A 26,985-nucleotide genomic window follows, 5' to 3' on the forward strand; every position below is an offset into this window, starting at 1 on the left:
TCAAAAATTTCAAATACCAAGAGCCATGGAGCTCGGTAGCTGCACGCACTTTTCGATAGTTGGCTATATTATTAGCCATGCTCTCAAAGACTCAAAGTTGGTGCGCACCTTGGGATCAGTAGGCGGGCCCCCCAAGATCTCGTGGCTGCGGCGGTGTGCGACGAAGCGGGCCACTGGATATAAGAGGAGGGGTGGGTGAAGCCTTGAATACCGGCAGGCGCACAGGAGACACGAAGATGTGCGCCGACGAGTAGAGGTCGATGAGGCAGGAGTCGTCACGTCGCCAAGCACCGGGGAGTTAATTACACGATAGTACCACATTTGGGGCGGTGGTGGCGATGGTACCACTTTTGAAAAAATTTATGCGTCAGTACCATGTTTTGGGCGAACTGTTGTAAATCGGGCTAATCTTCGTATTTCTACGTATTGACGCTGGAACTGACCGCCCGAGCCCGCGCTTCAGCTGCCACGCTGGCGAAACGGCACCCGCCCGCTCGCTCAATACGTGCGGTCCGGCTCGAACCGGCCCGGCCCGTGCTCCACTATCTTCCTCCTCGCTCGTGCCTCCCTCCTCGCTCCTCTGTCGCCGCCCTCGTCGCCGCCCGCAGCGTTGCCGGACCGGACCGTCGCCGCCCGCCATGGTTTTCGAAGACGAAAGCAGTGAGGACACGTCCAACCTGCCGTACATGCACTCGACCTCATCCATGGACGGGCTTAACCAGGTGATTTTCCTTGAGCTAGGTTTAGGGTTAGGGTTTCAGATTTGGGGCTTTTTGATTTGGTTGATTTTCGCTGGGTTTTGATTTGGGAATTTTGTTTGTATGAGGTTCGGCAGGTCCCTTTCAGCGTTGAAGATCCAGATTACCAGGGGCTTGAGCTGGACACGATGTCGCCATGTGAGAAGCACGGCAAGGCATCTGAGAGGCTTGTCGCATTTGAAGGAACAAACACTGGGAGAAGGTTCTTAGCATGTGCGGAGCCGGTATGAATTGTAGGCTGATAGTGGGATATTATATTTAGGTTGATATAGTGTCATATTATTATATTTAGGTTGATAGTGTCATATTATATTTAGGTTGACAGTGGCATATTGAACATGACTACAAGACCTGATTATTAGGGCATATTCACTTTTGCAACAACAGTAGCTTGTGTAGTTTAATGACAGTGGTACTGTTATTTTGCAGTGGCATTGTTCTTGCTATCATGTGAAATATTCAGTTTGGGACTTCTACAGGTTTTATGTTGCTGTTGTGGGATTTTTATGTAGTTGAATGACAGTGCACTGTTAATTATGTTGCTGTTACACTTTTGCTCCTGTTTGGAACTAAATATTGAGTGAATTGTTTTTTTTATGTTGGGATGCACCTGTTGTTATGTATGTAAATGCTACAAATATTCAGTTGAATGGATAGTATGTACTCCATATGCTTTGGTAGTTCACCAAGTTTGCAGTTTGAGATTGCTCTTTTTTGTAGCTGATTAGCAAACTCTAGTTCAAATCTGTAGGTGAGTGGTGCTGTAATTTGTCATGCTGTTATTTAGTGGGTAGGTACATCTAAATTACCAGTGTAGCTTAGTGGTGCTATTATTACCAATGTATAAATGAAAAACAGTGCTATTGCTTTGCACTAGTTATTTACCTGTGGTATGAACTAACTTGTTTATTTTTTATCTTTTTGCTCTTTTTGCAGGAAGGGCAGAATTGTGGGTTTGTTGAATGGGTTGATCACCAGTGGCCCCCAACAATGCAAAATGCATTGTTGAAGCTGTGGGCAATGGTTGAAGATAGCAAGAGTTCTAGGGTGAATGATAATCTTGAAAGTTCTTTCACTATCCACCATCTGACAGAAGAGAAGAACAAGCTGGAGGCCAACTATGACAAGCTAGTCCAAGATGTGCATGAGCATATGAGCTTCCAGGAGGAGAGGGTGGTGGATTTCAGACATCTGCAGTCTGCCATTACATATCAGCTTGAATGCAGAAGTGAACTGGTGGCTGATAAGAAGGCACAGATGGCAAAGAAAGATGCAGAGTCTGAGAAGCTTAAGCAGAATTATGAAGTGCTACTGAACCTGACAAGAGCTCAAGCTACAGTCATCCAGAACCTGAAGTTGAAGCATATTACAGACAAGCAATTGCTTAGTGAAGCTAAGATGAACTTGGAGTTGAAGAATGCAGAGCTCACAAAGTCTGAGGAGAAGCTCACCCAAGATAAGCTAGAGTTGAAGTTTCAGGTTGCTGATTTGCTTAAGGGAAAGGAAAAGCATGGTGAAGAGATGGGGCAGCTAGAGCTTCAGTTTGCTGAGCTGATGAAGGCAGAGTAGAAGCTGAAGGAGAAGATCAAGGGGATCCAGGCCATCTTAGAGAAGTGAAGAAAATGAATATGAGACTAGTGCGCAATGCTGACCTTTTGGGCATGATGGTTGTGTAGTGTATGGCTCTACTAAATGTGAACTTCTCTAAGATGAACTATGGCTGTGTATGTATGTAGTAAATATGCTTTTCATCCTTTTGTGAGAAAAGGATGAACTATGCATCTAAACTCCACTATGTATTGTGAACAATGGTTGTGTACCCTATAATATGTTGAACTCCAGTAACTATTGTGTGTTATGTTTGCTAGACTTGAAATGATGATATATCATGCATTGGAAGATGGATCAGATATTCTGTGTTATGTTTGCTAGACTTCAGATTATGATTTCTCATGCACTAGGTTTTATATTAGATGATTATGTTAGCATTGGAAGACTATTTGATGGTTATGTTAGCACCGTAAACCCTAATGGTTAGGTTTAGGTAGCTCCATCGACCCCTAGGCACCGTAAACCCTAATGGTTAGGTTTAGGTGGCTCCGTCGACCCCGAGACACCGTAAACCCTAATGGTTAGGTTTAGGTGGCTCTGTCGACCCCGAGGCACCGTAAACCCTAAAGGTTAGGTTTATGTGGCTCCGTCGACCCCGAGGCACCGTAAACTTTAATGGTTAGGTTTAGGTGGCTCCGTCGACCCCGAGGCATCGTAAACCCTAAAGGTTAGGTTTAGGTGGCTCGGTCGACCCCGAGGCACCGTAAACCCTAATGGTTAGGTTTAGGTGGCTCCGTCGACCCCGAGGCACCGTAAACCCTAAAGGTTAGGTTTATGTGGCTCCGTCGACCCCGAGGCACCGTAAACTCTAATGGTTAGGTTTAGGTGGCTCCGTCGACCCGAGGCACTGTAAACCCTAAAGGTTAGGTTTAGGTGGCTCTGTCGACCCCGATGCACCGTAAACTCTAATGGTTAGGTTTAGGTGGCTCCGTCGACCCCGAGGCATCGTAAACCCTAAAGGTTAGGTTTAGGTGGCTCCGTCGACCCCTAACCACCATAAACACTAATGCTTATGTTTTAGTGGTTCCGTCGACCCCTAGCCACCATAAACACTAAAGGTTAGGTTTTAGTGGTTCCGTCGACCCCTAGCCACCATAAACACTAATGCTTAGGTTTTAGTGGTTCCGTTGACCCCTAACCACCATAAACACTAATGCTTAGGTTTTAGTGGTTCCGTCGACCCCTAGCCACCATAAACACTAATGCTTAGGTTTTAGTGGTTCCGTCGACCCCTAGCCACCATAAACACTAATGCTTAGGTTTTAGTGGTTCCGTCGACCCCTAGCCACCATAAACACTAACGCTTAGGTTTAGGTGGCTCCGTCGACCCCGAGGCATCGTAAACCCTAAAGGTTAGGTTTAGGTGGCTCCGTCGACCCCTAACCACCATAAACACTAATGCTTATGTTTTAGTGGTTCCGTCGACCCCTAGCCACCATAAACACTAAAGGTTAGGTTTTAGTGGTTCCGTCGACCCCTAGCCACCATAAACACTAATGCTTAGGTTTTAGTGGTTCCGTCGACCCCTAGCCACCATAAACACTAATGCTTAGGTTTAGGTTGGTTCATCCATATGACCAAATAGCAAAATAATGCCATTAAAGTATGAACATAAACCATCAAGTTATCCACCCAAGTGGCATCAATCCATGAACCATCAAGTTATCCCCAACAGAACCATCAAGATATCCATTGGCATCAGCACAAGTTGCTTTAGTGGCATCAAACCCAAAAGAAAACACATTGTAGTGGCATCAAACTCTAAATAATACACATTGTACCATGAATACAAGTTGCTGATGTATCATCAAAGCAAAATAAAGCACAATGTATCATCAGCACAAGTTGCTGCAGTGGCATGAAACCAAAATAAAGCATCAGCAGTAGTTACTGGAGTGACATCAAACCAATAGATAACATTCCACATTGTAGTAGGTGCACATTGTAGCATCAGCAGAAGTTTGCATCACCTTATGCCACCTCTACTAGCATTGAACCAGGCCATCCATCCAGTGTGTGTGCCATCAGTTGGTGGAGGAGGAGCACTAGAAGTTGAGGCACCATATTGCCTTGGGGCAGAGAAAGGCCTTGAAGAATGAGCACCTCTCCCAGCAGAAGATTGAGCACTAGAAGATGCTCTTCCAGATCCTCTTCCACCACCAGCCCTTCTTCCAGCACCTCTACCAGCACCACTTCCACCACCTCTACCAGCAGCACTTCCAGTTCTTCCAGCTCTTGGTGTTGGTGCAGGAGCTCTAGTTGTTGGTGCAGGAGCTCTAGGTGTTGCTGAAGCAGCTCTATGTGTTGCTGCAGGAGTTGTAGGAGCAACACCTCTTCCTTGTGAATTCCTTGCAGCAGGCTTGGAAAACAATTCAAAGGAAACGCACTTAATAATACTACAAGTAAGAAATGTACAAGGGACAAAGGTAATTTACAGAAACATCAAAGTGAAGAAATAGTTCAAAAGGGCTTACCACATGTTTGTTCTTTCTTAAGGCCAACCCAGGTTTCAACTGTTTAAGGCAGCTTGTGTATTTATGCCCTTGTAATCCACAATTGCTACAAGTTATTGTCCCCATTCTTGAGGTGGACTTTGGCTTTGGAACTTCAAATTTTCCCTTTATCCTCTTCTCTTTCTTTCTTCCTTTCTTGACTTTAAATGCTGGTGGTTCTATGTCTGGACCTGGGGTCTTTGTCCAGTCATGCTCACCAGGGATAGGATATATCATTGGTTCATATGCTGCCAAGTAATATGGTTTCTTGAAAAATTTGCTTACAAAGTCCTCTGGAAACCTTTTTGCCTTGTTAATTGCTAAGATGGCATGGTTACATGGGACTCCACTGAGGTCCCACTTTCTGCAACCACAGGTTTCAAGTTCCAAATTGACAGCATGTGTTTGCTCCCCACTAGTTACTTGCCACAAGTTAACACCTGCTTGAATGGGTTTGCAGTACCTGGCCCTTTCCTTCTCAATCTCCAACTTCTCACTGTAATGTGGTGTGATCTCCCATCTAGCTTCCTTTCCACTCTCTCTATTCCTGTGCCACCTAACCATCTGCTTATCCTTTATGCCATCACACATAGTTCTTATTGGTTTTTTTCCTATGATCTAGGATGTACTTGTTAAATACCTCAGACAAATTGTTGACAACCAAGTCAGTCTTGGAATTTGTGGCAAATGCATGCCTAGCCCAGGTTTTCTTGGGTATTGCACTAAGCCACTGCCAAGCTTCCTCACTCTCAGCTTTGAGATCATCCATTGCTATATTAAATTTGTGTTCATTATATGCATAACTTGCATTATCCATGTCTTAAGGTCTTCCCCCCTAAAGCCAGCATTTTGGAAGTTTGCATATATGTGTCTTAAGCAGAATCTTTGATGACTGTTAGGAAAAACTCTATCAACTGCAAACAGTAGCCCCTGGTGCACACAATTTAAACAGCTAAGCTACTGTCTAATACACATGTAAACACATATTTAGCAGGCAATGCAAGGTGGATAGACATACCTTCTGTCTGTCAGACATTATAGTATATGGACCATACTGTCCAACTTCTCCTCCAAGACAAATTTTCAGTTGGTGTAGAAACCAGCACCAGTTTGCTTTGTCCTCTTGTCCAACAATGACAAATGCCACAACATCAAAGTAGTGTACAAGCTAAAATAAACTAACCAATGAATGGTCTACACCCCTGTAGAAATCCCTCCCTTGCTCCATTGATGCAGTAAAACATGGCATGGAATCTGGGTCCTGGATGTGGGATTTTTTCAGTGGCTCTTGGAGTTACAGTGCTGACTACAACTCTACTCCCAGGGTTTGTATCCATGACAGTCTGAGCATAGTCTCTCAGCCTTGGGTATTGCTTCTTATGATCTCCCAACACAGCCTCAACAGCTAGGTTTTTTTGCCCTATATGCCATAGCCTTGGGCACATCCACACCATACTTTTCCATGCAGGCATCGATAAGTGTATGTATGCTAGTAGTGACATCAGATCTGAATAGTGGCTCATATTGCTTTGCAAGCCACTTGGCACTTACCCTGGTTGTTTCAGTAGAACTAGGGCAAGTGTGTTGTAATCTCATCTTCTTAATTGCAAAAGTGTTTTCCCCTTTTATAACAGCTGCCACAGTGCAGAACTTGCATTGTGAATTCTTGCAATGCACAATGATCCTCTTATCTGAGTTCCTGTGATACTTGAAGTCTCTGCACTGAGTGATGTGCAAGCTCAACAAAGCATCTCTGAATTGATGTTGATCTATGAAACACATTTGCAGTTGTAGTTGTTGGTGTGGTTGCTCCAAATCCTCATTGTACCATACTCTAGGTGGCCTCTTCTTTGCCCTGCTGTTCCTTCTTTCAGGTAGCACAAATGCTAGTGGCTGAAACCCATCATCTTCACTGTCCTTCAGTAAACTATTATCTTCTTCATCTGATGATGGTTTCCAATCAGGTTGCACTTCTTCTAAAACACTGGAATGTGACCTTGTTGTTGGTCCCCTCCTTACTTGCAGCTTCTGCTTCTTCTTTGCTGGCACAGATATTTTTTCTTCCTCTTCTGGAACAATAGGGTCATCATCCTCCAAATCAAATAATTCCTCTACCTCTGTGTCACTCTCATAATGCACTTGTTCTTCCTCCTCTATTTCTTCTTCCGATTCTTCATCCTCTGTTTCTTCCTCATGTTGTTCTTGTACTTCTTCCTCTCTCTGTCTGTTTCCCTCTTCCATCTCCATGTCTTCAACATCATTCATTTCCTCATTATAGTTAGGCCTTAAATCCCCAATATAATAAGGGTTAGTGTCACTGTCATATTGCCCTTCAGATGAAGATGCATAACTGCCATCATAGCCATCTTGTTCTTCTTCCACAACTTCTTTTAACTTTGGATTTAGAACACTCCTGCTCTCTTGTGTTAAAACAGCAGGGCCTACAGCTGCAATACATCAGCTACTCTGACCTTCATAAGCTACACCTTGCTGATCAACAGCATGCACAGGAGGATCAGCCAGATCATAAACCACATGCTCAGAATAAACAACTGCCTCTAATTTTTGCTTCTCTACAAAACCCTTTTGTGCTACACTGACAGCTGGTGGATAAGCCCTAAATAGCAAATTAAGCACCAAACTCTCCTCATTCCGCCTCTTGATCAACTGTAGTTTAACATTACTATCAACCAATTCCAAACCATGCTCTCCTGGGGTCTCCATGTAAAACATCAGTGAATTATCAATACTAAAGCCTTGTGTTTCCATCAATGCAACCATATTCAGATATGTCACATCTGAACAGCTTAACTTCCTCTCTAACAGATCATTATTGTCAAAATGGATCCTAAAATTCCATATGTCTTCATATAAACTACAATTCACATGCAATTTGCCTAATCAGTACACTATAACCCTAATTAGCAAATAAATGAGAAGAAAAAAAGACAGAAACAGAAACTTACAGGACGCCGCCGAGCCCGTGGGTCAGCTCGTGGGTATTGCTAGGGTTCGCCACCCATTGTTTTGCCAGCCGTACCCGCTGCTCCATGGATAGTGCGGGCTCCATGAACTCGTCGTCGTCGCTGGAATACTCAGAGCTCGAGTAGCCGTCGCCGCCCTCGATTGGAGATCTCCCCTCGATTCCTCCTGCCGCGCCGCTGCCGAAGAGGGGAATGTTTGCGCCGCCGCCATCGTCGTTGCCGCCACCGCCGCTGCCGCCACCACCGCCCGGGGTCGCCTCCTCCATCGCCGTAGAGACGCGCGAGGGAGCTAGGGTTCGTCGACGAACAGAGGAAGAGAAGAAAGGAGAGGGAGAGACAGAGCACGGGCCGGTCCGGTCGAGCCGGACCGCACGTATCGAGCGAGCGGGCGGGTGCCGTTTCGCGAGCGTGGCAGCTGACGCACGGGCCCGGGCGGTCAATTCCAGCGCCAATACGTAGAAATACGAAGTTTAGCCCGATTTGCAACGGTTCGCCCCAAACATGGTACTGCCACGTAAAAATTTTTAAAAATGGTACCAATTCGCCACCACCGCCCCAAATGTGGTACTATCGTGTAATTAACTCAGCACCGGGGCAGACATGGTTAAAGTGTAACCTGGTTAAGTGTCAGGAGTCGTCACGTTGATAAGTCACACTTTAACCAGGTTAAAGTGTAACCAGGTTAGATTGTCACTGGTTGATGTAATTTATTTACTAGCAGATAACGCATTTGACCCTGTATTTTACTGTACAACAGAGAAGTGTCATGTACTAGCAAATTTTACTAGTCTGTACAACATAGAGAAGTGTTGTTCAGATACTATTCCTATCAGGTAGGTAGTACATCAGGTAGTCCAGATCCTCTTCCTAAGGTACTACCTCCGTCCTAATTTATTAGTCCCCTTCGTATTTTGTGCTAAATTTTAACTATAGATTTAACTAACAAAATGTTAGTGCATGTCATAAAAAATCATATCGTTAGATTCGTATTTCAACATAGTTTTCAATGATTTTATTTTTCATAATATGCATTAATATTTTATTAGTTAAATCCAATGTCAAAGTTTGGCACAGAATACGAAGGGGACTAATAAACCATGCCGGAGGTAGTAGAAGCTTACAACTAGCTTGTTGATCCTTCTTGGTTGATGTGATTTTATAGTAGGAGAGTCAGTGTTAATAGCAAGTTACTTGTTCAGTTTTCTCTGAAAAGTTACTTGTTCAGTGGACATAATACGAAGCAGCTTCACCCCCTTGCACTACTGTGTCATAATTTAGTTTTTTTTTGGGTGATTTCCAACCATTGCAGATTCTGTTGTATAAATATGTTAGCCTATACAGGTGTCATAATTTATTGTGTTGTGTTTCTTTAATGTTTTTTTTTCGTTAAAGATGCCGCTTTTGTAACCACTTCTAGATCGGCAAAAGACGGAAAGCAGCTGGAGACCATGGTGGTGATCAAGACCATGCTGGAACCACCTAAGAGCATCTCTAGCAGCTCCCACAAAGCATCCCCTAAAACGAATTTACGGTAACGCGAAGTATCGGGCGGAACAGATCCAGTAAACCCGTACCGTAAACATTTTTTTTCTTTTTTATCCTCACGCTTCTTCTTTCCTGGGATACAAGCATGGAGGAACTCGAACTCCGGCTGGCCAGAACGGCGCTGCTCCAGCCTGCCGCCTGATGTGGCCCATTGCTTGCTCCGGCGGCGCTCCAGTGACCACTTGTTTGCGGGCCCTTTCATGGGTCGTGTTGTTGGATGCTTCCTCACATGATGTGAAGAAAGATGATGTCGCCGATGTTCAGAGCATATATCCATGCAGCCTTGTCAAGTTTGCCATTTGTGATGTACTCCCTGTGTAAACTAATATAAAAGCGTTTAGATCACTACTTTGTATTTACAGATTTTACTATTGTCAGATGTACTGTGTGTTCACAAATTTACTGTCATTTTGTCATGTTAGGTGTCAAGTTCACCATTGTTAGCGAATGGTGTACAATCTGGTTGCATGTAGCCTGAACGAAAGTTCTATATCCAGATGATTTTCACTAGCATTGTAGCTTAAATAACTTGCAAGCATGTTTATCCGTAGGCTGCAGTTTATGAACTAGAAATACATATACGTTTCTTACGTGGGATCCCACTTAATCCATCAAACTTATGATGGTGGGGCCGACGCCGACACCAGTCATCACGGCCACTCTGCTGGTCGCGTTCACCAATCCCTTCCCTTGCTATCTCTGGAGGAGTCACGGCCCCTAAGGTCATCATGGATGATGCGATGCAATGTGTGGCCACAACGGGGGAAGGGGCAGGGCAAGGGCCAGTGAAGGGGAGGGAGGTGGCGGCAAACAGGTGAAGCGGCAAGGGTGTATCCAATTATTGGGCCGATTATCTGGAGCACCTGCCAAGTGCCACAACACCTATGCCATCCTAACGATATTCCTAGATGAAGGAGCACTTGTAGTCGCGTGTAATAATGGCAAAGAAAATGCATTGCCGTCCTGTACAAGAATGAGGCACCCAAGACAAGCAATAGCTAACTTGTGAATATTCTACCCAACCGATTATTTGCCTTGCGTTTTTATTGATTGACTGATGATGCACAATAGTCTATACAAATCCAATGATCTGCTAGAGCATTTTCTGACGGATTTCACAACGCTAGCATCTTCTCTTTCTAATTTTGCTTTTCTTTCAGAAAACTATGGCGACAGTTGTTAGTAAAGATGAATCTCTATCTCCTTCCAACCAGCGAACTACCTTTACTTTGGCCCATTCCTCTAACAAAACTATGCTTGCTTCAGATGTCATCTTCTCAATCAACAAGAACAAGGAAGAAGACCACCTTCCCCTAAAGTGATAGGATGTTATCTTCGACCCACTCGGATAGCCTGAGAAGCTTCTTGGTCATGTCCGCGCTCTTTGAGAAGTAAGACTCGGCATTGGCAAGCATCACAGAGGCATCATGTTGGACAGCCTCCACGGTTCTGTAGTAACCATTTTGCAGTCTTGTCCTGATCACCTCCATGGAAAACTGGACAGGAAACCTACAATTGTTGCACACAAAAATATCTATCTTTAGATGGATGTTACTTCATCATTCATCGATAAAAAGCACCATATATACTCCATAGGAAATAATTTTCCAAACCAACAATGATCAGGCAAGGAGGCACCAGGTCTGAAAAAAGCTACTTCTATAGTATTTTGCAAGGACAGGCACTATCAAAACCTTGAAATAAACATTTATTTATACTTATACAGGGCCTTTTAATATTCTAGATACTTGTCCTACGAGCATATGGATGGAAAGGAGTAAATAACAAAACAATTTAATGAGGCATTTTACAAGCACAGACAGCATCTTCTCATGTCAAAACGGCATTTATTTTACTTTGATAACAGAATGTTAATTAGCAAATCTAAGTTTTATGCACGCTACGAGATATGCCAACCATAGAAGGTAATTTGTAAAAGTGTTTGCGCACATTTTCTAAAAAGCAACATCTAAAATAATCATTACAAAAACTACGCTTAGTGTTCCATAAACTAAACTTTTCGACCTCATTTTTCGGTCAAACAAGATGCCTGAAGAATGGAGATGGAAGTACCAATCTTCAAAAACAAGGGGATGTTCAAAGTTGTACTAGGCACCGTGAAATTAAGCTGATGAGTCGTACGATGAAGAGAAGTTTGTCCAACATCATCTGAGATGAAGAGAAGTTTGTCCAACATCGTCTGAGATGAAGAGAGGCTTGTCCATACGATGAAGACCGGGTCCAGAATGATGATATACGAGATAGAGTTAGGGTAACACCGATTGAAGAGAAGCTTGTCCAACATTGTCTAAGATGGTTTGGGCATATTCAGCGCAGGCCTCCAGAAGCTCCGGTGCATAGCGGACGGCTAAAGCGTGCTGATAATGTCAAGAGAGGTCGGGGTAGACCAAACTTGACATGGGAAGAGTTCGTAAAGAGAAATCTGAAGGACTTGTTGTTGTTGTTGTTGGGCACCGCTTAAGAAGGGTGACAAGCGTGGCCAAAAATCAGTTTGGTTTCATGCCTAGAAGGTCGACCATGGAAGCCATTTTCTTGGTACGACAACTTATGGAGAGATACAAGGAGCAAAAGGACCTGCATGTGGTGTTCATTGACTTGGAGAGGCCTGGAATGTCAAGTGGTGGGCCCTAGAGAAACACAAAGTCCCAACAAAGTACATTACTCTCATCAAGGACATGTACGATAATGTTCAAACAAGTGATGGCGACACTGATGACTTTCCAATTAAAATAGGACTGCACCAAGGGTCAACTTTGAGCCCTTATCTTTTTGCTTTGGTGATGGATGAGGTCACCAGGGATATACAAGAAGATGGTTTGGACATGGTTTGGACATGTTCAGCACAGACCTCCAGAAAAGTGTCAGTGCATAAGAACGGTTAATGCGAGATGATAATGTCAAGAGAAGTCAGGGTAGACCAAGCTTGACATGGGAGGAGTCTGTAACGAGAGACTTTAAGGACTGGAATATCCAAAGATTTAGCCATGGACAGGAGTGCGTGAAAGTTAGCTATCCACGTGCCAGAACCATGACTTGGTTTCGATATCTTACGGGTTTCAACTCTAGCTTACCCCAACTTATTTGGGACCGACAGGCTTTGTTGTTGTAGAGTTCCACAAACCTTTAGTTGGGAAAAATCACACAAATATAGGCATTATGTTAACCCGTTCAAAATAATGTGATTTCATATATGTATATGAGAAATCTGTTATCCTTCAATTTCCATCAATTCTATACCTAATGGCTAATGATGATTATTTCACACTAGTCATTATTCTCACTTGTGTTGCTAAATAAATAAAAATGCAAATATTTGTGCACGAGTTACCTGTTTATGAACTCTGATTTTCCTGCAACAGTATCCAACTTCAGGACACCATAGTAATCCTGAAAATCCGTAAAGAAATACCATAGAGAGTCAACAACAACAAACAGTAATCAAAGAGTGCACAAATATATAGTAGTTTAACTTTACCTGGTTTCTGCGAGACTTGTTCTGTAAATTGGTCACTGCTGATAACAATTTATTCCTAATACTGGAATCAATATGTGGATGTTTCCATGGAACCAATGGGCTATCAGCATCATGGAGCTCCCAGGGGCTATGCAGATGATCTGAACCATCATTCTTGTATTGTATGGCATATTTATCCCATGGACTCTCAGGAAAATCAGGTGACTTAGGCCTTATTGCCAACACACGTCCTTCCCACCAACTTCCTCCCCCCTCATCATTCGCCCACCAAATTCTGCACTTATCTCTGATAGTCCAGTTCTGGGCAACAGCAGCTTCAAACCGTGTTCTTTCCACCAGAAAATCGGGGAATCCAACCAGCTCAGGCAATGTGATTACAAATTCTCTGTTAAATCCGCTTGAAGTGTCGTCAATGAATTTAAGTGTTAATTTACAGCAGCTTTCACCAGACCCTTTATAAGTTGTATAGCAAAGATCCTGAATTTTGCAAAGCTCTACAGCTTTAAGGCCTTTGATCCGATTCCATGGGCAACTATCCGATAATCGCATTCCATTGAGATATTCTTCATGGCCCTGAAAAAAAAGCAATCACAAAATAGCATGATAAGAATAACTTCATAGATACTATTTTCGGAGTCAGAATGGACCATCTGTTTGTATTAAATTGACAATACATGCACCCACCCGCCCCCAAAAAAATTCAACCAGTTACATTTCAGCTGGGGTGGGTATAGTGAGAACAAGCGGGAAAACTTCTTTTTTTAGCAGCTAGAAGTTATTTGCACCGAAGTCATCCCCAAACAGAATAAAACAGAAAATAACATTACCTGTCGCAAGTACATAACCTCATCGCCATGTTGAGGAATATAACGGTAAATATCTTCATGCTCCAACAACATCAACCAACAATTCGAGGATACTTGAGGCTTTTCTGCCAATGAATGTGTATCAGGAACTCTGCTCCTAGTAGACCTTAAACCAGCAGTCTTTGATGGTGAACCCCACTCATGCACGTCTGCACCAATTTGTCTCCCACTAGTTGATGCTTCATGGGAAGAATTTTTCACATGAGAGATAGCATTCCTTGCTCCACCATCAGTGTATGCACATGACCTCCTTGTGCTTCTTCGCAAATTACCAGTACCAGGTGCAACAGGACTGTACTCTGAAGGTTGATACCCACCATCATCATTGGAGACGGAGGTACTATCTCCGTTGCCAGAATCTGAATCCAATTTTTTCTTGTGCTTACTTAACTTTGACCTTTGGTACACAGCAATCGTCTTTCCAGATTCAGAATGGAACTTCCTTGAATCATGAAAACCAGTGCTTCCATCTGTGCATTCCTGGAAATCTCTAGACGCACTAGGGAAGTCACTGCTTATATGTTGATTGGTGGTAGGATCCTCATCATGCTGCATGGGAACTTTATCACACTCAGAGTTCACGTCACTCCCTACTGCAGTAGTCTTTGATTTGTCCGGTGAACCTTTTGCATCTGGAATGCCTCTTGACCTGACTAACTTCAGTTTAATAGTAGACTGAGAAGTACTGTGGGACTGTTGGTTGCATTCTTTGTTGTTTACTTCCTCTACATGAGTATTAATGTTATTAGTTGTCCTTTCTTCACCAAGTAAATTATCTTCACTATAAACATCAGTATCGTGATTTTCATGGATGCTATCCAGACAAATTGCACGTTCACTCTTTTGTACAGTCTGCTCAACCGTTTGTTGCATGGCGTTACCATATTCATGAGGTGTCTTCTGAACACCAGACTTGCCACCATCCTGTGAAACTGCATTATTTGAAGAGGGCCACATGTCTCCAGCGGAAGAGTCACCAAACTTGCAACGCTTTGAAGATCGCTGCTTAACCTCACCCCACTTGATTGTGCTGTTACTATAAACAGAAGAAACATCATGTAGACCAAAGGTCGTGCTTTGACCTCCATCTGCTGGTGGTTCAGCCTTGCAAACAGAGGAACTTCCAGGCTCAAAAGCTAGTTCCGGCTCAACTGATCCATGTCTGCCCCCCATGACTGATACAGCTGATGGAAATTCAACTTTTAAATCACGGCGTGGTATCCTCAGGACCAGTTTTCTGGTATTTCCAGAACTCCCCCGAGTTTCAGTGAAATGAGAAGGTTGTGTAACATCTTCTGAATCATATTGGTTACTCTCTCTACCAAGTCTTGGCCGGCTATACCATGCTGACGGCTCAGCTTCAATGCTTTCCGTGTTCAATTCACTGTCTGAGAGACTCTCTGAGTCCTCTTCATCCTCATCTGTTGAAGCTCCCATCTTTGTTAAAAAACTGAGTGCATGGCGAGCAGCGCGTCTTTGAGGTCGCAATCCCCTAGATTTAGGTGATCTTTTCCTTTTACTAGAGCGACCATTCTTAGACTTCCTAGCTCTGTGTGGCCTTGACACAGTAGCAGCATCATGCTCATCCAAATTCCTCTTCTTAACTCGCCGACCAGATGAAGTCACAAGATCAGCCTGCAGAAGGTGTAATAAAGGAAAACAAGTCAAAAGGTTGGAATGCAACATAAAGGAAGGTGGAATGGTCTTTGATTGTTGCCTCTTACCTTTGATTTTTTCTTCTTTCTTCTAGATCTGCGAAGATTAGCACTATCGCTAAGGCTATTCCCATCAATCTCTGCACTTGAGTATGAAGCACCAGAGGAATCACCACTCAAATTCTCCTGTTCTCCTTCACTAGACTTGTCATCCATGCCGTTGTACTCGGAATCAGTATCATCAGATATAACTTCAATTTCAGGTTCAAGCTCAAAGAAGTCCGGTATCTCTGGAAGTGGCTCCCACCTATCTGGATCAATAACTGGGATGATCTGGTATTCACCAGTGGTTGCATTGTACGTGGGGCCAACAGCAAAATCTACAGAGGGAGGCCGCCACTCAATACCCATGGTACCTAATCGCCGTTTCTGGTACATGCTCTGAAAAGGCTCTGGGTATGGCATCATACCTGCAATTAGCAAATAACAATTATAAGCACGTGAAACCCAGTAAAATCACTATACTATGCAGAGGATAGAAAGTAGAGAAGTTAGATACCCGAGTCACACAAAAGGTCTTGAATATTTCTCCTGTAAGGTGGGAGCTGTGTTTCCTGGCAATTAAGAAAAACAGTGTAAAGAAAACCTGGTAGCTCATGATGCACTTTGTGAACAGAGAAAAATATAGTTTCACACGGGCACGTATGACAAGGGAGCAATGTTCTTTTTTTTCAAAACCAGCTCAAATGGGTGTCCAGTAGCTTCTGGAATCTTGAGCTATGTGTTTTATCATGTTTCAACATTCCTTACTACTGTGATGTTTGCTTTTTGGTTGTTCCGGATAAGCACCACCAATACTAAAAAGAGACCAGTTACAGACAGTACATCAAACCCTTTGTATGACTCCTGATGAGATGCTAGCTGTAGCCCCACAAGATCATTGATGTATGGAACATATTAAATATTACAGCTAATTGGAAAACACATCAAGTGAGGTGATCAGATATGGTGCGGGATACTTTTTACTTATAAGAACATACTGTAGTAGGCAATAACAGAACTTCAATGTTGAATGCTTTTAAGATTGCCATCAAAGTGAAACTTTCAGCCAATCAGCAGCAGTGCACACTCCTTTTTATATTCCACATTGCTTAGCTACCGAGATAGCAACACTTCAGAAGTATAGTTGGCGGCCACAAGGAGGCTAACAAATAGCAAGGAGTCCAAATCATCTGACATAATATTAAACATATACTATGACGAACACAAGTCTAGGGAGTTTCTTGAAAGCAACACCCAATGAAACCTCCATGTTTCTATCTGATCTTCAGAACATAACAAAATGAAAATTTCTATTTTAGAAACAGATCTTGGAAACTGTATACATGATAGATTACTCTGATGCGAGTTAGTTTCACAAACTGAACAAAATATCATAAATTTTAGAGAAACAAAACAACTAAATTAGCTAACGCAAAGAAAAGAACAGATGATTCATATCTTCGGACGAACCTGATCAATTACATTTCCATTTGTATCTTGAGTAAGGGGTCGATAGTCTCCAAGAAAGAACTATTGCAAAACATGAATGATGAGCGTCAATGATTGAATAAAAGGTGGGATATTTCCCTAAACAGGGGGTATATCCAATGCAAACATATCTGGGTACAGTCATGCAAACTATCAGTGTGAACTGCTGAATGAGCTTTTGGTAGACTAAGTTTAGGGGATTAAAGCGCCACATGATGAATAATTCTGTGAATGATTAAACTGAATTAAAATATTGAATCTGTTTGTGCCTCATCCAACTGTTCACATGAGCACTGAGATAATGACAGTTTGCATGATTGCAACCAACATTGGACTGCACTAGGTATTCTCCCCAATAACTTGATCAGTAACAGTTTGTGTACCTGATCATATTTCGCATCCTTCTGGGACTCACCCTGCCCTGTACCAATAAAGAATATTTGGCCAATCTCATCGGTGAGGATAAGTGATGTTCCATCCCTAAATGTCCATCCAGCGACACATCAAGACAACACAACACATAAAATAAATTCAGCAATCTATGGTAATTGATCAACGGTGCAAATTTTCATTTGGCATGAAATGATGCTTCCTTCTATGTTAACATCCCAACCCCACACAGAAATAACTCAATTCAGTTGATATTTCTCTGGTGTTTTTCTTCATTCTTCTCTATGTTTTATAAATTACTAGCTGAATGGTCACGCGTTAAGGAATAGTTAAGAATGAATACTTGTAAATGGGCCAAAACAAAAGGTTCAATTTGTTGAGAATATAAAGAAAATCGACAGTGACACTTACGGAGAGAACTTGCCATCAACTAGCTTAAAATGACCGGTTTCATAGATCTGTACAGGTTTTCCTTCCCATATCTGGATAAAGAAATAACATATTTTGAGGATTGAAATAGTGATTAAGATTACAGAGATCTCGTTAGGAACTTACATCCCAGATGATTGTCATTCCATCATACCCAGCACTCATTGCTATACGAGGGTTGAATGGATGCACATCAAGAACAAATGTCTGTTGATAATGAAATTCATAAGAGTGTTTCATTATGAACCTTTTAAATAAAAGAGGTTGAATAAAAAAGTGTAGATAAATTATAAAATGGAATGGTATCACAACGTTGCAACTTGCAACCAAACAAAGGTGCAGGTGCTAGATCCATTAAGCTATGCAAAAAATAGAAATGTACATGGAAGTCATGCAACTTTGATGGTGCTACACCAAAAAAAAAACCCATTTCTAGACCTAAAATGTTCTTTTTAAAAAGAAGGTCGACAATGACGTAGGACAAAGAATTATATAGCATCATAAGGAGAAGGTTATTAATGTGAAACAGTCTTGGCAGCCAAAGCACAAACGGTTCAGAAGTTAGTGTCACAAATGGACAACAAAATGGATGCGAAATGCGCTGATCAAGTATAAATAAAACAATGTTGGGGTTAAGGACAATATTGTTACAGCTACTAAATGGAAACCGTAGCACATAAAAAAACTAAAAACCAAAAGAACTAAGAAAAATGAATTAATGCTTCAATCACAAAGTGGCAATAATTTATAATGCAATTTGTAGTTTCATATTCTTCAGAAAAAAATTAACGCCTCCAAAACCACAATTTCCTAGTTTTTCAGTTCCATTTACACTTTATCATCTTTAATCCATGCCCCTTGCCAGCATATAGTCCCTTTGTTCCTAAATGTAAGACGTTTTTTAACGAACTGCAAAAACGTCTTACATTTAGGAACAGAGGGAGTACTTACTAAGGGAACACACCGAGTCGATTCATTATGTTTTCATTAAGTGATGATGAATAGCGTGCCAGTTAAGAATTGCAAGCGAAAATTCACACATATCACATATGCACCTAACTGACGAAAAGTACCATGCATGAAATACTAGTAAACATGCTATGCAGGTCATTAACCAAAAGTAATTTTAATGCATAAACTGAATGGTGCATGCTTACAGATTCCTTGTGGCCAATCAGTGAATGTACTAAGCTCCCATCAGAAGCATTCCAAACACAAATTCTGCAGTCTGCAGAACGTAAGACATACTTTAAGTACTGGGGCGGATACAAATGAGAACAATAAAATATAAGATATAAACTACTCCCTCCGTTCCTAAATATTAGTCTTTCTAGAGATTTCAACAAGTGACTACATACGGAGCAAAATAAGTGAATCTACACTCTAAAGTATGTCTATATACATCCGTATGTGGTAGTCCATTTGAAATCTCTAAAAAGACAAATATTTAGGAACAGAGGGAGTATGTAACAAAACTCAGTTTCCACACACTAGGAATACTAGGAGCCACAAATGGCAATACATGCAAACACTGGAATAAAGAAAGGGTAAGCATCAGCATGATCATAGTGAAAAATATACAAAGTCGAATAAGGATACCCATGATAGCAGCAAGCACAAATCGGTTATCCAAACTCCAGACAATCATGTTGACACCACGAGGAGTTGGCTGATGTCTTTGTCGTGGACCACCACGAATTAGTTGAGGAGCCATTGGAGGTGGAGGAACCTTGAGATGGTAAGCACGTGTCCAGCGTCCAATCTTTCCCTGGTTTGGTGCAGGGAACAAGTTATGCATAACATTATATCGAATGGAATGGAGCTATAAGGTAACACTATAACACCAACTACCAGCTACATTTCTACCAGTACACACGCTAATCCAACTGACCAGGTAGAAAACCTACATTAACTATAGGGCACATGATTAAGCTGGCCACTGCAGCAAGTTGCTTTTATACCAGGTCTTATTATAAAGTGTCTAGTTATTTGATATGTGACACGATGGGGAAATATACAATGTATCAGAAAATATATGGGCGCTATTCAGGAGGTAATACATATATTAGTGTAGTAGCGTCCGGAATGGGCAGTGATGCAAATAAGCCATACACTCAATGCACTGGAACAATGGTGATCAGGAAAGTACAAAACCGTAGAGTTTTAGGTCCCATTTGCTTACATGCGATCTCCGAGATCGTGGAACCCATATAATTGCACTGCCATCACGGGAGCAAGTAACAATATTATGCGTGAACCTGGCAAAAGGAGACAAAATAGGATGATTTAGAACTGCTGAAGCCAACAATAACCACCAGTTGGACATGAGAAGAAAACAACTGAATGAAACTACAGAAACCCATAAGAGCATGTAAGACAGGAGGTGAATAAACTGAAGGATTACATAAAAACAAGTAAATGACTATTCCATGACTACAAAAATGACTGACCATGAATTTCTTAGTTTAAGATTATTTTCTTCCTTAGTGGTGTGACTGCCTTCAGATGAAAAGGATCTAGATACCACACACCCACTAAACTGCACATAGTTTACATCATTTTCATGGCCCGATAATACATCCATCTCATGATTCGGCTGGTCATTTTCCTCAGAACTACTCTTGCAAGCATTCCACACCTGAAATCAACACTGGCGATGAAAAGGGCAATTCACCTTTTGGTAGTAAAATCAGAAGTTCACAGGTGCAGCAGATAAAAGAAAACACACCCTTGCAAAAGTGTCTGAGCTGCCAGTAACAAACACAGTTCCATTGGCATTAAATGCACAACACAAGATTTGGTGATTTATTGGTTGAACTTGAACAGCACTGGAAGATGCATCACCACTCTTCCCTGACATCAACACCGTGCGGTTGGAATAAATAAAATGTAGGCATTCCACATGCAAACACAATAGACATGTTTCAATGAACTAACCAGGGGCAGCATCTGGAGGTTTTGGTGTATATATTCGTGGAGGTTGTTGAGAATATCGGGCATCCCAAATCCTGCATGTCCCGTCATCTGATGATCTGTTCCTCAATATATGTGCCAAGTTAGGGAGGCAAAGAACTTAAAATAGGCCAGAAGAACCATATATATAACAAATGTAAATGTACAGACAGCGAACCAATGGTGAGGTGTTATCAAAAGAACATAAAAAAAATCTTTTCCATACATCTGATAATATGTATGTGCAATTAAACAGGATATGAAAAGTACAGCACAATGCAATGTCTACCATGTGCAACATAGCAGATGAAAGAACACCAGCGTGCCATTTCTTTTATTCATATGGTGGAAGCAGGAGCGGACCCTTCCCCGGACCCTGCGCAAGCGGGAGCTACGTGCACCGGGCTGCCCTTTTTTATATGGTGGAAGCAATGATATAACTTACAAGTTTAGTAACTATAGTTGCTCTGAGTAAGAATGTAGGTAGAATGAAAAATGAGCAATGCATCAAATATGCTTTCCAGGATTGACTCATTTCTTCTAATTTTGACAAACCAAGCTTTAAACTCCATGCAAACAAGCATTTGCTTCAGTAAAATTAATGCAGATTAGACAGGGCATACTGCCAGGTTCCTTTTTCCATCTGTGCAGCTGTTGCCATCCAGCTACTATGTACAATCATGAAAGAAATAGCTGTAAAGACTAAATAACTATACTATCAGGAAAATGAGGAGAAAAAAGAAACACTCACGACAATAGCTGGAAAGCAGCACCTGGCCTTGGGCTAAATGCAATAGCAGTTACAACCCCTGTATGCCCCTTCAACACTGAGATCGGCATGCCATCAGGTATACGCCACTGCATTAGTGCCCACATTCATTAAACATAAATGGAAGAAAGAACGATGTCATGACTTATTAGGAAGTACAGAAATTAGCAATCTTATCTTACCACTCTAATAACGAAATCATTGGCTGAAGATGCTACCACAGCATTATTGGAACTCACCGCGAGGTCAGTAATATCACCCTTAATTTGGAAACGGTGTAATTTAGTGAAAGGTTGTGAATGTTTAAAATGTTGCATTGCAATAAGCAAACTTACTTCATGACCTCGGCAGCTAGCCAAACAAAATGCAGTTTCCATTGCCCAAATTTTAACAAGGCGATCATCAGAACCAGTAATAACAAAACGCCCTGTGCGATCAAAAGTAGCTGCAGAAACAGGAATGGTGTGAGAAACATTACAGCATTTTAAAGGGAAATATACAGATTGACAACTACAATTATTTGACCACAACTACTAGGACAAGGAAGCAGAAGCTGCCTCTGTTGGTGATATAGTATGGAGAACAATACGGTCTTTAGAAACAGAAAGTGGGCATTTATTGAGTAACCCCTCAAAACATAAATCCACTGTAAGAACTTCCCATAATATTAAATAGGCTTGGCATTCAGTTAGGACAAAGCATGTACTGGTATAGATGGCATTAAGGAATTGACTGGCATATGGACAGAACTCCAAATATTAAAGGGAAAATTAGGCCCTGGAAAATTTACTTGGATGGCAGTTGCTGAACACACCATATAATAATGATTCGGCTCACAGGCGCCACAAAATTGTGGTATTGTAAAGAGGGGTAAAAAAATCATTCTTGCTCTTGGCAGTTGGCATCAAACTTAGCCCACTTTTGAGTGCCCTCTACCATAGATACAACTAGAGGACTCGTGTACAGTGTGTTTGTGTGGCATGCGAGATGGCACCAACACATGTAGGCTCAGTAAGTTTATGAGGGCAAAATTGGCTATTCAAAAAACTATTGATGTAATGGCCAGAGTGTATTCATAGTGTCACTGAGCCAAAAAATGGTTGTGTTTCAGTAAATGTTGTCCAAGTGGTGTGCAAAGAAGTTTTGCCAGTATTAAAATAATTTACTTGAACATGATTAAATTCAGTAAACGAGGAAATTCAACTGACCACAATACACAGCGTTTTGATGTCCCCTCAATTTCTTTATAATTTGCATCTTTTCAACAAGGGTAGATGGCTTCGCAATGGCATAGCATGATGCACGGACAGATGGAGCTCGATGATTCTTAGTGAAGCCACCAATCTCTCTCAAACTTAAACCATGAACTTGATCAGCCTGTATATGTGGCCAACGGAGATACGTCGGCAACCTGCGATTTTCCTTTTCTTGCCGCCCCCTATTAGCTGAAGGATCCAAAATTGCATCAGTACAAGTAACAGCACAAAATTTTACTGAACATAAAACGACCTATCCAAACTTCGAAACTCACTAAGTTGCATGTGTACATACATGCAAGAAGGGAAAATGAGTTGGAGCCAAGAAGGGTTGGAACATCAGCAGCATTTGGAGACACAGCTCCAATCAACCTCTCTGGGTGGCAGGAACTAACCATCAGTTGCTTTAAAAGCTTTACCAAGTGGTCTTTACCAATGTGGGGATATCTACAAAATAAGAAATATAGACCTTAGTATGCAAAAACTTCAATTGCATGTGATCATCATTAAGAAAGAAAAAAAGGCAGATAAGAAGTTAATTGTTCTGGTAATTGTAATAATCTGTTTTATGCTAATTATTATATGGCTGGCCTTTACCAAATAATAATTACAATTCAGAATCATGTGTTTCATCAGTACTAGATTAGTCGCACAAAAATACTGACTGAGAGTCATTGTTAATACGTTCGAAAAAAGCTGGAGGAAACTTGTGCTCCACAAGAGAAAACAAATGGATATATCACCATTATATACTGGATATGTATTAAACTATTTTCCAGTTCTTTCCTAAAGAATTCAAACAACACGGAAGCATCTCCAGTTCTTCATTACTTGCAGAATCTACTAAGTTCATCCCTTTCAAAAATGTTTAGTACAAGGATAATAATGAATAATAATAGATGCAAGCTGACCAAAAAAATAGAGTGATGTATTTTCTACCTCTCAACTAACTTGAGGTAATCCAAAGGGAGTGATACACCGTCATCATTTTCTTCGCCACTATGGAAACCACCACGCGAATACCAAGCATGATATCTTCTAGGAAGCAGCTGATGCTCCTGGAGTTCACTGCAAAGTTCTCCAGCAGTCCGCTTTAATGGACCATGTGATAAGAAGTGCGCAATGAGAAAGTAAAGTTCTCTCGCATCAAAATCAACGGGAGCCTCGCATGGTACATCTGCTGAAATCACTTGATTCAGAGAATTAATCTTCTCAGGTGCCTGACTTGGAACATCCAGGGGCACCATACTAGTAGAGGTTGCATTACCAGAAGGTTGGTGCTTTCTAAAATCTATGTCTGCAAACATAACCTGAAGTTGGAAGCAATAAAACATAATTAAAAAATAATATTGGTAAAGAGGAATTGAGTTCTGGACGAGCTTAAGAAACAAACAGCCAAAGATGTAAAACACAAGTAGAGAAGTCCAATGTTGAATGGACATGAAAGGTGCAGAAAATTATACTTCCTAAATAGTAATGGTGGAGAATATATATTGTGGAGTAAAAGCACACATATAAAGACACTAACAGTAAAAGTAATTCAGAGAACGGAAGCAAGCTGCAGATCATGAGACACGGAGAAAATGAATAGATTTTAGGTGAACTAGAAAACAAATTTACTAGTGAGGTGACATCGGTTAACTGCAGTTTACAGAACTGGGGAACGACCAGTTTGTGGTACATGTTACCCCACTGCACAAAAGTCCCGTATGAGGAATAGCTCTTCACAACCGTAGATGCATGCACAATGATGTGTGACAACATATAACCATTTTGACCAAGGTTGAAAGGAGTATATCCAAATAGTTCCACTATACATTTCAGTTTAGAAGTATACAGCATAAAACTTCAGTTGTAATATACTACCACTTTACCATTTGCATGTCTTGGCGATGTTTCTATTTATTGTTGAAAAGATGATACTGTTTAGGGAATCAAGCAGTGCTACATGCAAGCTGTGTTTGTCGAGAGGAGGGGGAGGGGGGGTCTAAATTTTTGATAACTTCATTAATAATCCAGCTATTGTTTGCACAAGAATTTCAACTTTTACATGCAAGTATGGCTCAGAGTTACCTGATGTTAGTGTGAAGCAAGCACACAAACGCATATGAGTGATGTACAAAATATTGCCAAGCCTACAAAAATTACAATGTGGAACTTGGACACGGTAGAATGTTCTAATCAGCTATCACATTATACTTGAATAATCAGCCTTTTCTTTAAGCAAACAGACATACTAAAATGCACCGATACGGATTCGTGTATCAGCATCGGGCTGATACGGACACGTAAATTCGCTTTGGAAAAGCGCCAATTCGGGGATACGTTTTACTTTTTTTTAGTTCACAAAAAAAAATATGTATAAGAAGCTAGGAACAGCAGATTACCTTCTAGTTTGCTCTACTGTAGATGCCGAAGCAGCTCCAAGCCCCTCCAATTGACAACGTTGATGCCCTGTTCCAACTACAAGTTCCAAAGGGATATAATTAGACTTTTAGTGAGTGTAAAATGAATATGGAGCAGCAAATCAAATCATTAGTTAGATGTACATCTATCATAGCATAGCACGGAAGGTGCAACCTGAAGATCAATCAGCTAACACGAAAAATGAGAAACAGTCACTTTAAACGGTAATATTTCAGGTCTGACTGTTAAAATCCAAAACAACACAGCGTAACAGTAGCACCATATTCCCAATCATAAACAATATTTGGGACATCTATCATGCCAACGATACCACTAGTACTAATGTGTTAACCCATTTCGGCCAGTATAACCAAGACAAAGCTCCTGCTCTCTCAAATTGCATGCTACTACAAAGCTTTGATTTTTCAGGTCAGGGCAGTGCAGATAAAACAACTTAATATTTTTTCCTTCTCATATATCGTCAGTCATCGCGTGTTTCACTCCTAACATGTTTAAACCAAAACATTTGCTCATATGAAAAAAACAATTCAAACTACAATGTGTAAGCATTTGCCCCTACAAGCATTATCACAAACATCTATCGGGCAAAATCGTTTCACATGTGAATTTACCTGAACATGCACCGGAAAAATCATGTAGCAAGTACTCATCAAGGGATAATCATCGTTATATTGTCACAATTATCAAATCTAAAGCAAGTACTCATCCAGTACAAAAATCAGGGGGAGAAATTGAACAAACAGAGGATGCAGGAGGAAGGAGGGAGGGGGGATGAGGGAAGTGGGAGGAAGGACGAAGGAGGGGTGGCTACCTGCCTACCGACTGGTCGCCGGCGTAGCCCCGGGCGGCGGCGTTGCCGGGCGGGAGCGGCCGCTCCCGGTAGGGAGGCGCTGCTGGTGGGAGGGTTGCTCGACGGAGGGAGGCGCCGTAGGGATCCTGTACCGGCGGCGGGGCAGCGGAGAATTCGGCCGGGGTGGGCGCGCGGCGGCGGAGGGCCGGCCAGGAACCCTAGCTGTCGCGCTCGGTGAGGACTCTGGTGGTTCGCCTTCGCTAGGGAGGCTCGCTCGAGGGAATAGGACTGCAAAAAAAAAAGGTTGGAAATAGGCTGCAATTTAGGAAACGGAAACGGCCTCGGGCGTGTGACGTTCTCTCTTTTCTTACGCGATACGTGGCGGTGTCAAGGTTTACACGTATCCGTTCTCGTATTTGATTCACAAGCACTATTATCCCTAATTTTCTCTTGGCACCGATCTAAGAAAACAAAACACCGTACCTCCCGTGCAGAGGAGATGTCGGTGGCTTCATAGAAGGTGGTGTCGAAATGCCTCGGGAGGGCCGGTGTTGTGTGCTTTAGGGCATGGACCGACCATAGCGCGTGTTTCGGGCGACGGTGAAGCGATGTCAGGGGTGGCGTTGAGCGAGGAGGAGTACGGTGACTCGCGGTCGTGTCGGCGAATGGGGAGCAGAGGTGAAGCACATCAACGAAAGCAGATGTCCCCTTACGCCCTACCTGCAGGACGGCAATTGTCGTCCCCTTCCACGGCGGCGAGAGGCCCTGGTATTGGAGGGACGGATGGGTCCGTTTGGAGGCGATCAAACTTGGTTGACGTGGGCGGAGTGATAGCGATCTGGGCTACCAGAAATTGGAAGCAAATCCGCGGAAATTTGGAGGGATTGAAAGATAGGTGAAGAAGAAATCAAGGAGTGATAAGAATGCAACAACTAACCCTAGAATAGAGCGAACACACTTAGGGGTGGGGAGAGTGAGACCAAACGGTGCCCGAAAACAATAAATGGGTAAAAGGTATTTTTTAATGGTGAAATG

The 26,985-nt window shown here is 42.1% G+C and overlaps 1 protein-coding gene across 1 annotated transcript; it reads right to left on the bottom strand.

The window, feature by feature from the left end:
• Positions 1-10,416: 10,416 nt before the first annotated feature.
• On the bottom strand, positions 10,417-26,267 carry LOC123119126 (PH-interacting protein). The gene is made up of 24 exons (XM_044538821.1): positions 25,972-26,267; positions 25,121-25,196; positions 23,673-24,043; positions 23,029-23,180; positions 22,686-22,922; positions 21,813-21,922; positions 21,660-21,737; positions 21,460-21,566; positions 20,694-20,788; positions 20,485-20,609; positions 20,207-20,394; positions 19,939-20,014; positions 19,356-19,524; positions 18,914-18,984; positions 17,883-17,963; positions 17,739-17,809; positions 17,321-17,417; positions 16,920-16,979; positions 15,967-16,021; positions 15,477-15,877; positions 13,714-15,387; positions 12,887-13,459; positions 12,740-12,798; positions 10,417-10,899 (listed from the first exon to the last, which is right to left on the bottom strand). The coding sequence occupies exons 3-24, from the start codon at positions 24,038-24,040 to the stop codon at positions 10,704-10,706; spliced, it is 5,043 nt and encodes a 1,680-aa protein (XP_044394756.1). The 5' UTR covers positions 24,041-24,043; positions 25,121-25,196; positions 25,972-26,267; the 3' UTR covers positions 10,417-10,703.
• Positions 26,268-26,985: the final 718 nt, after the last annotated feature.

Source organism: Triticum aestivum, chromosome 5D (genome assembly GCF_018294505.1).
Source record: "Triticum aestivum cultivar Chinese Spring chromosome 5D, IWGSC CS RefSeq v2.1, whole genome shotgun sequence".
NCBI lineage: Eukaryota > Viridiplantae > Streptophyta > Magnoliopsida > Poales > Poaceae > Triticum > Triticum aestivum.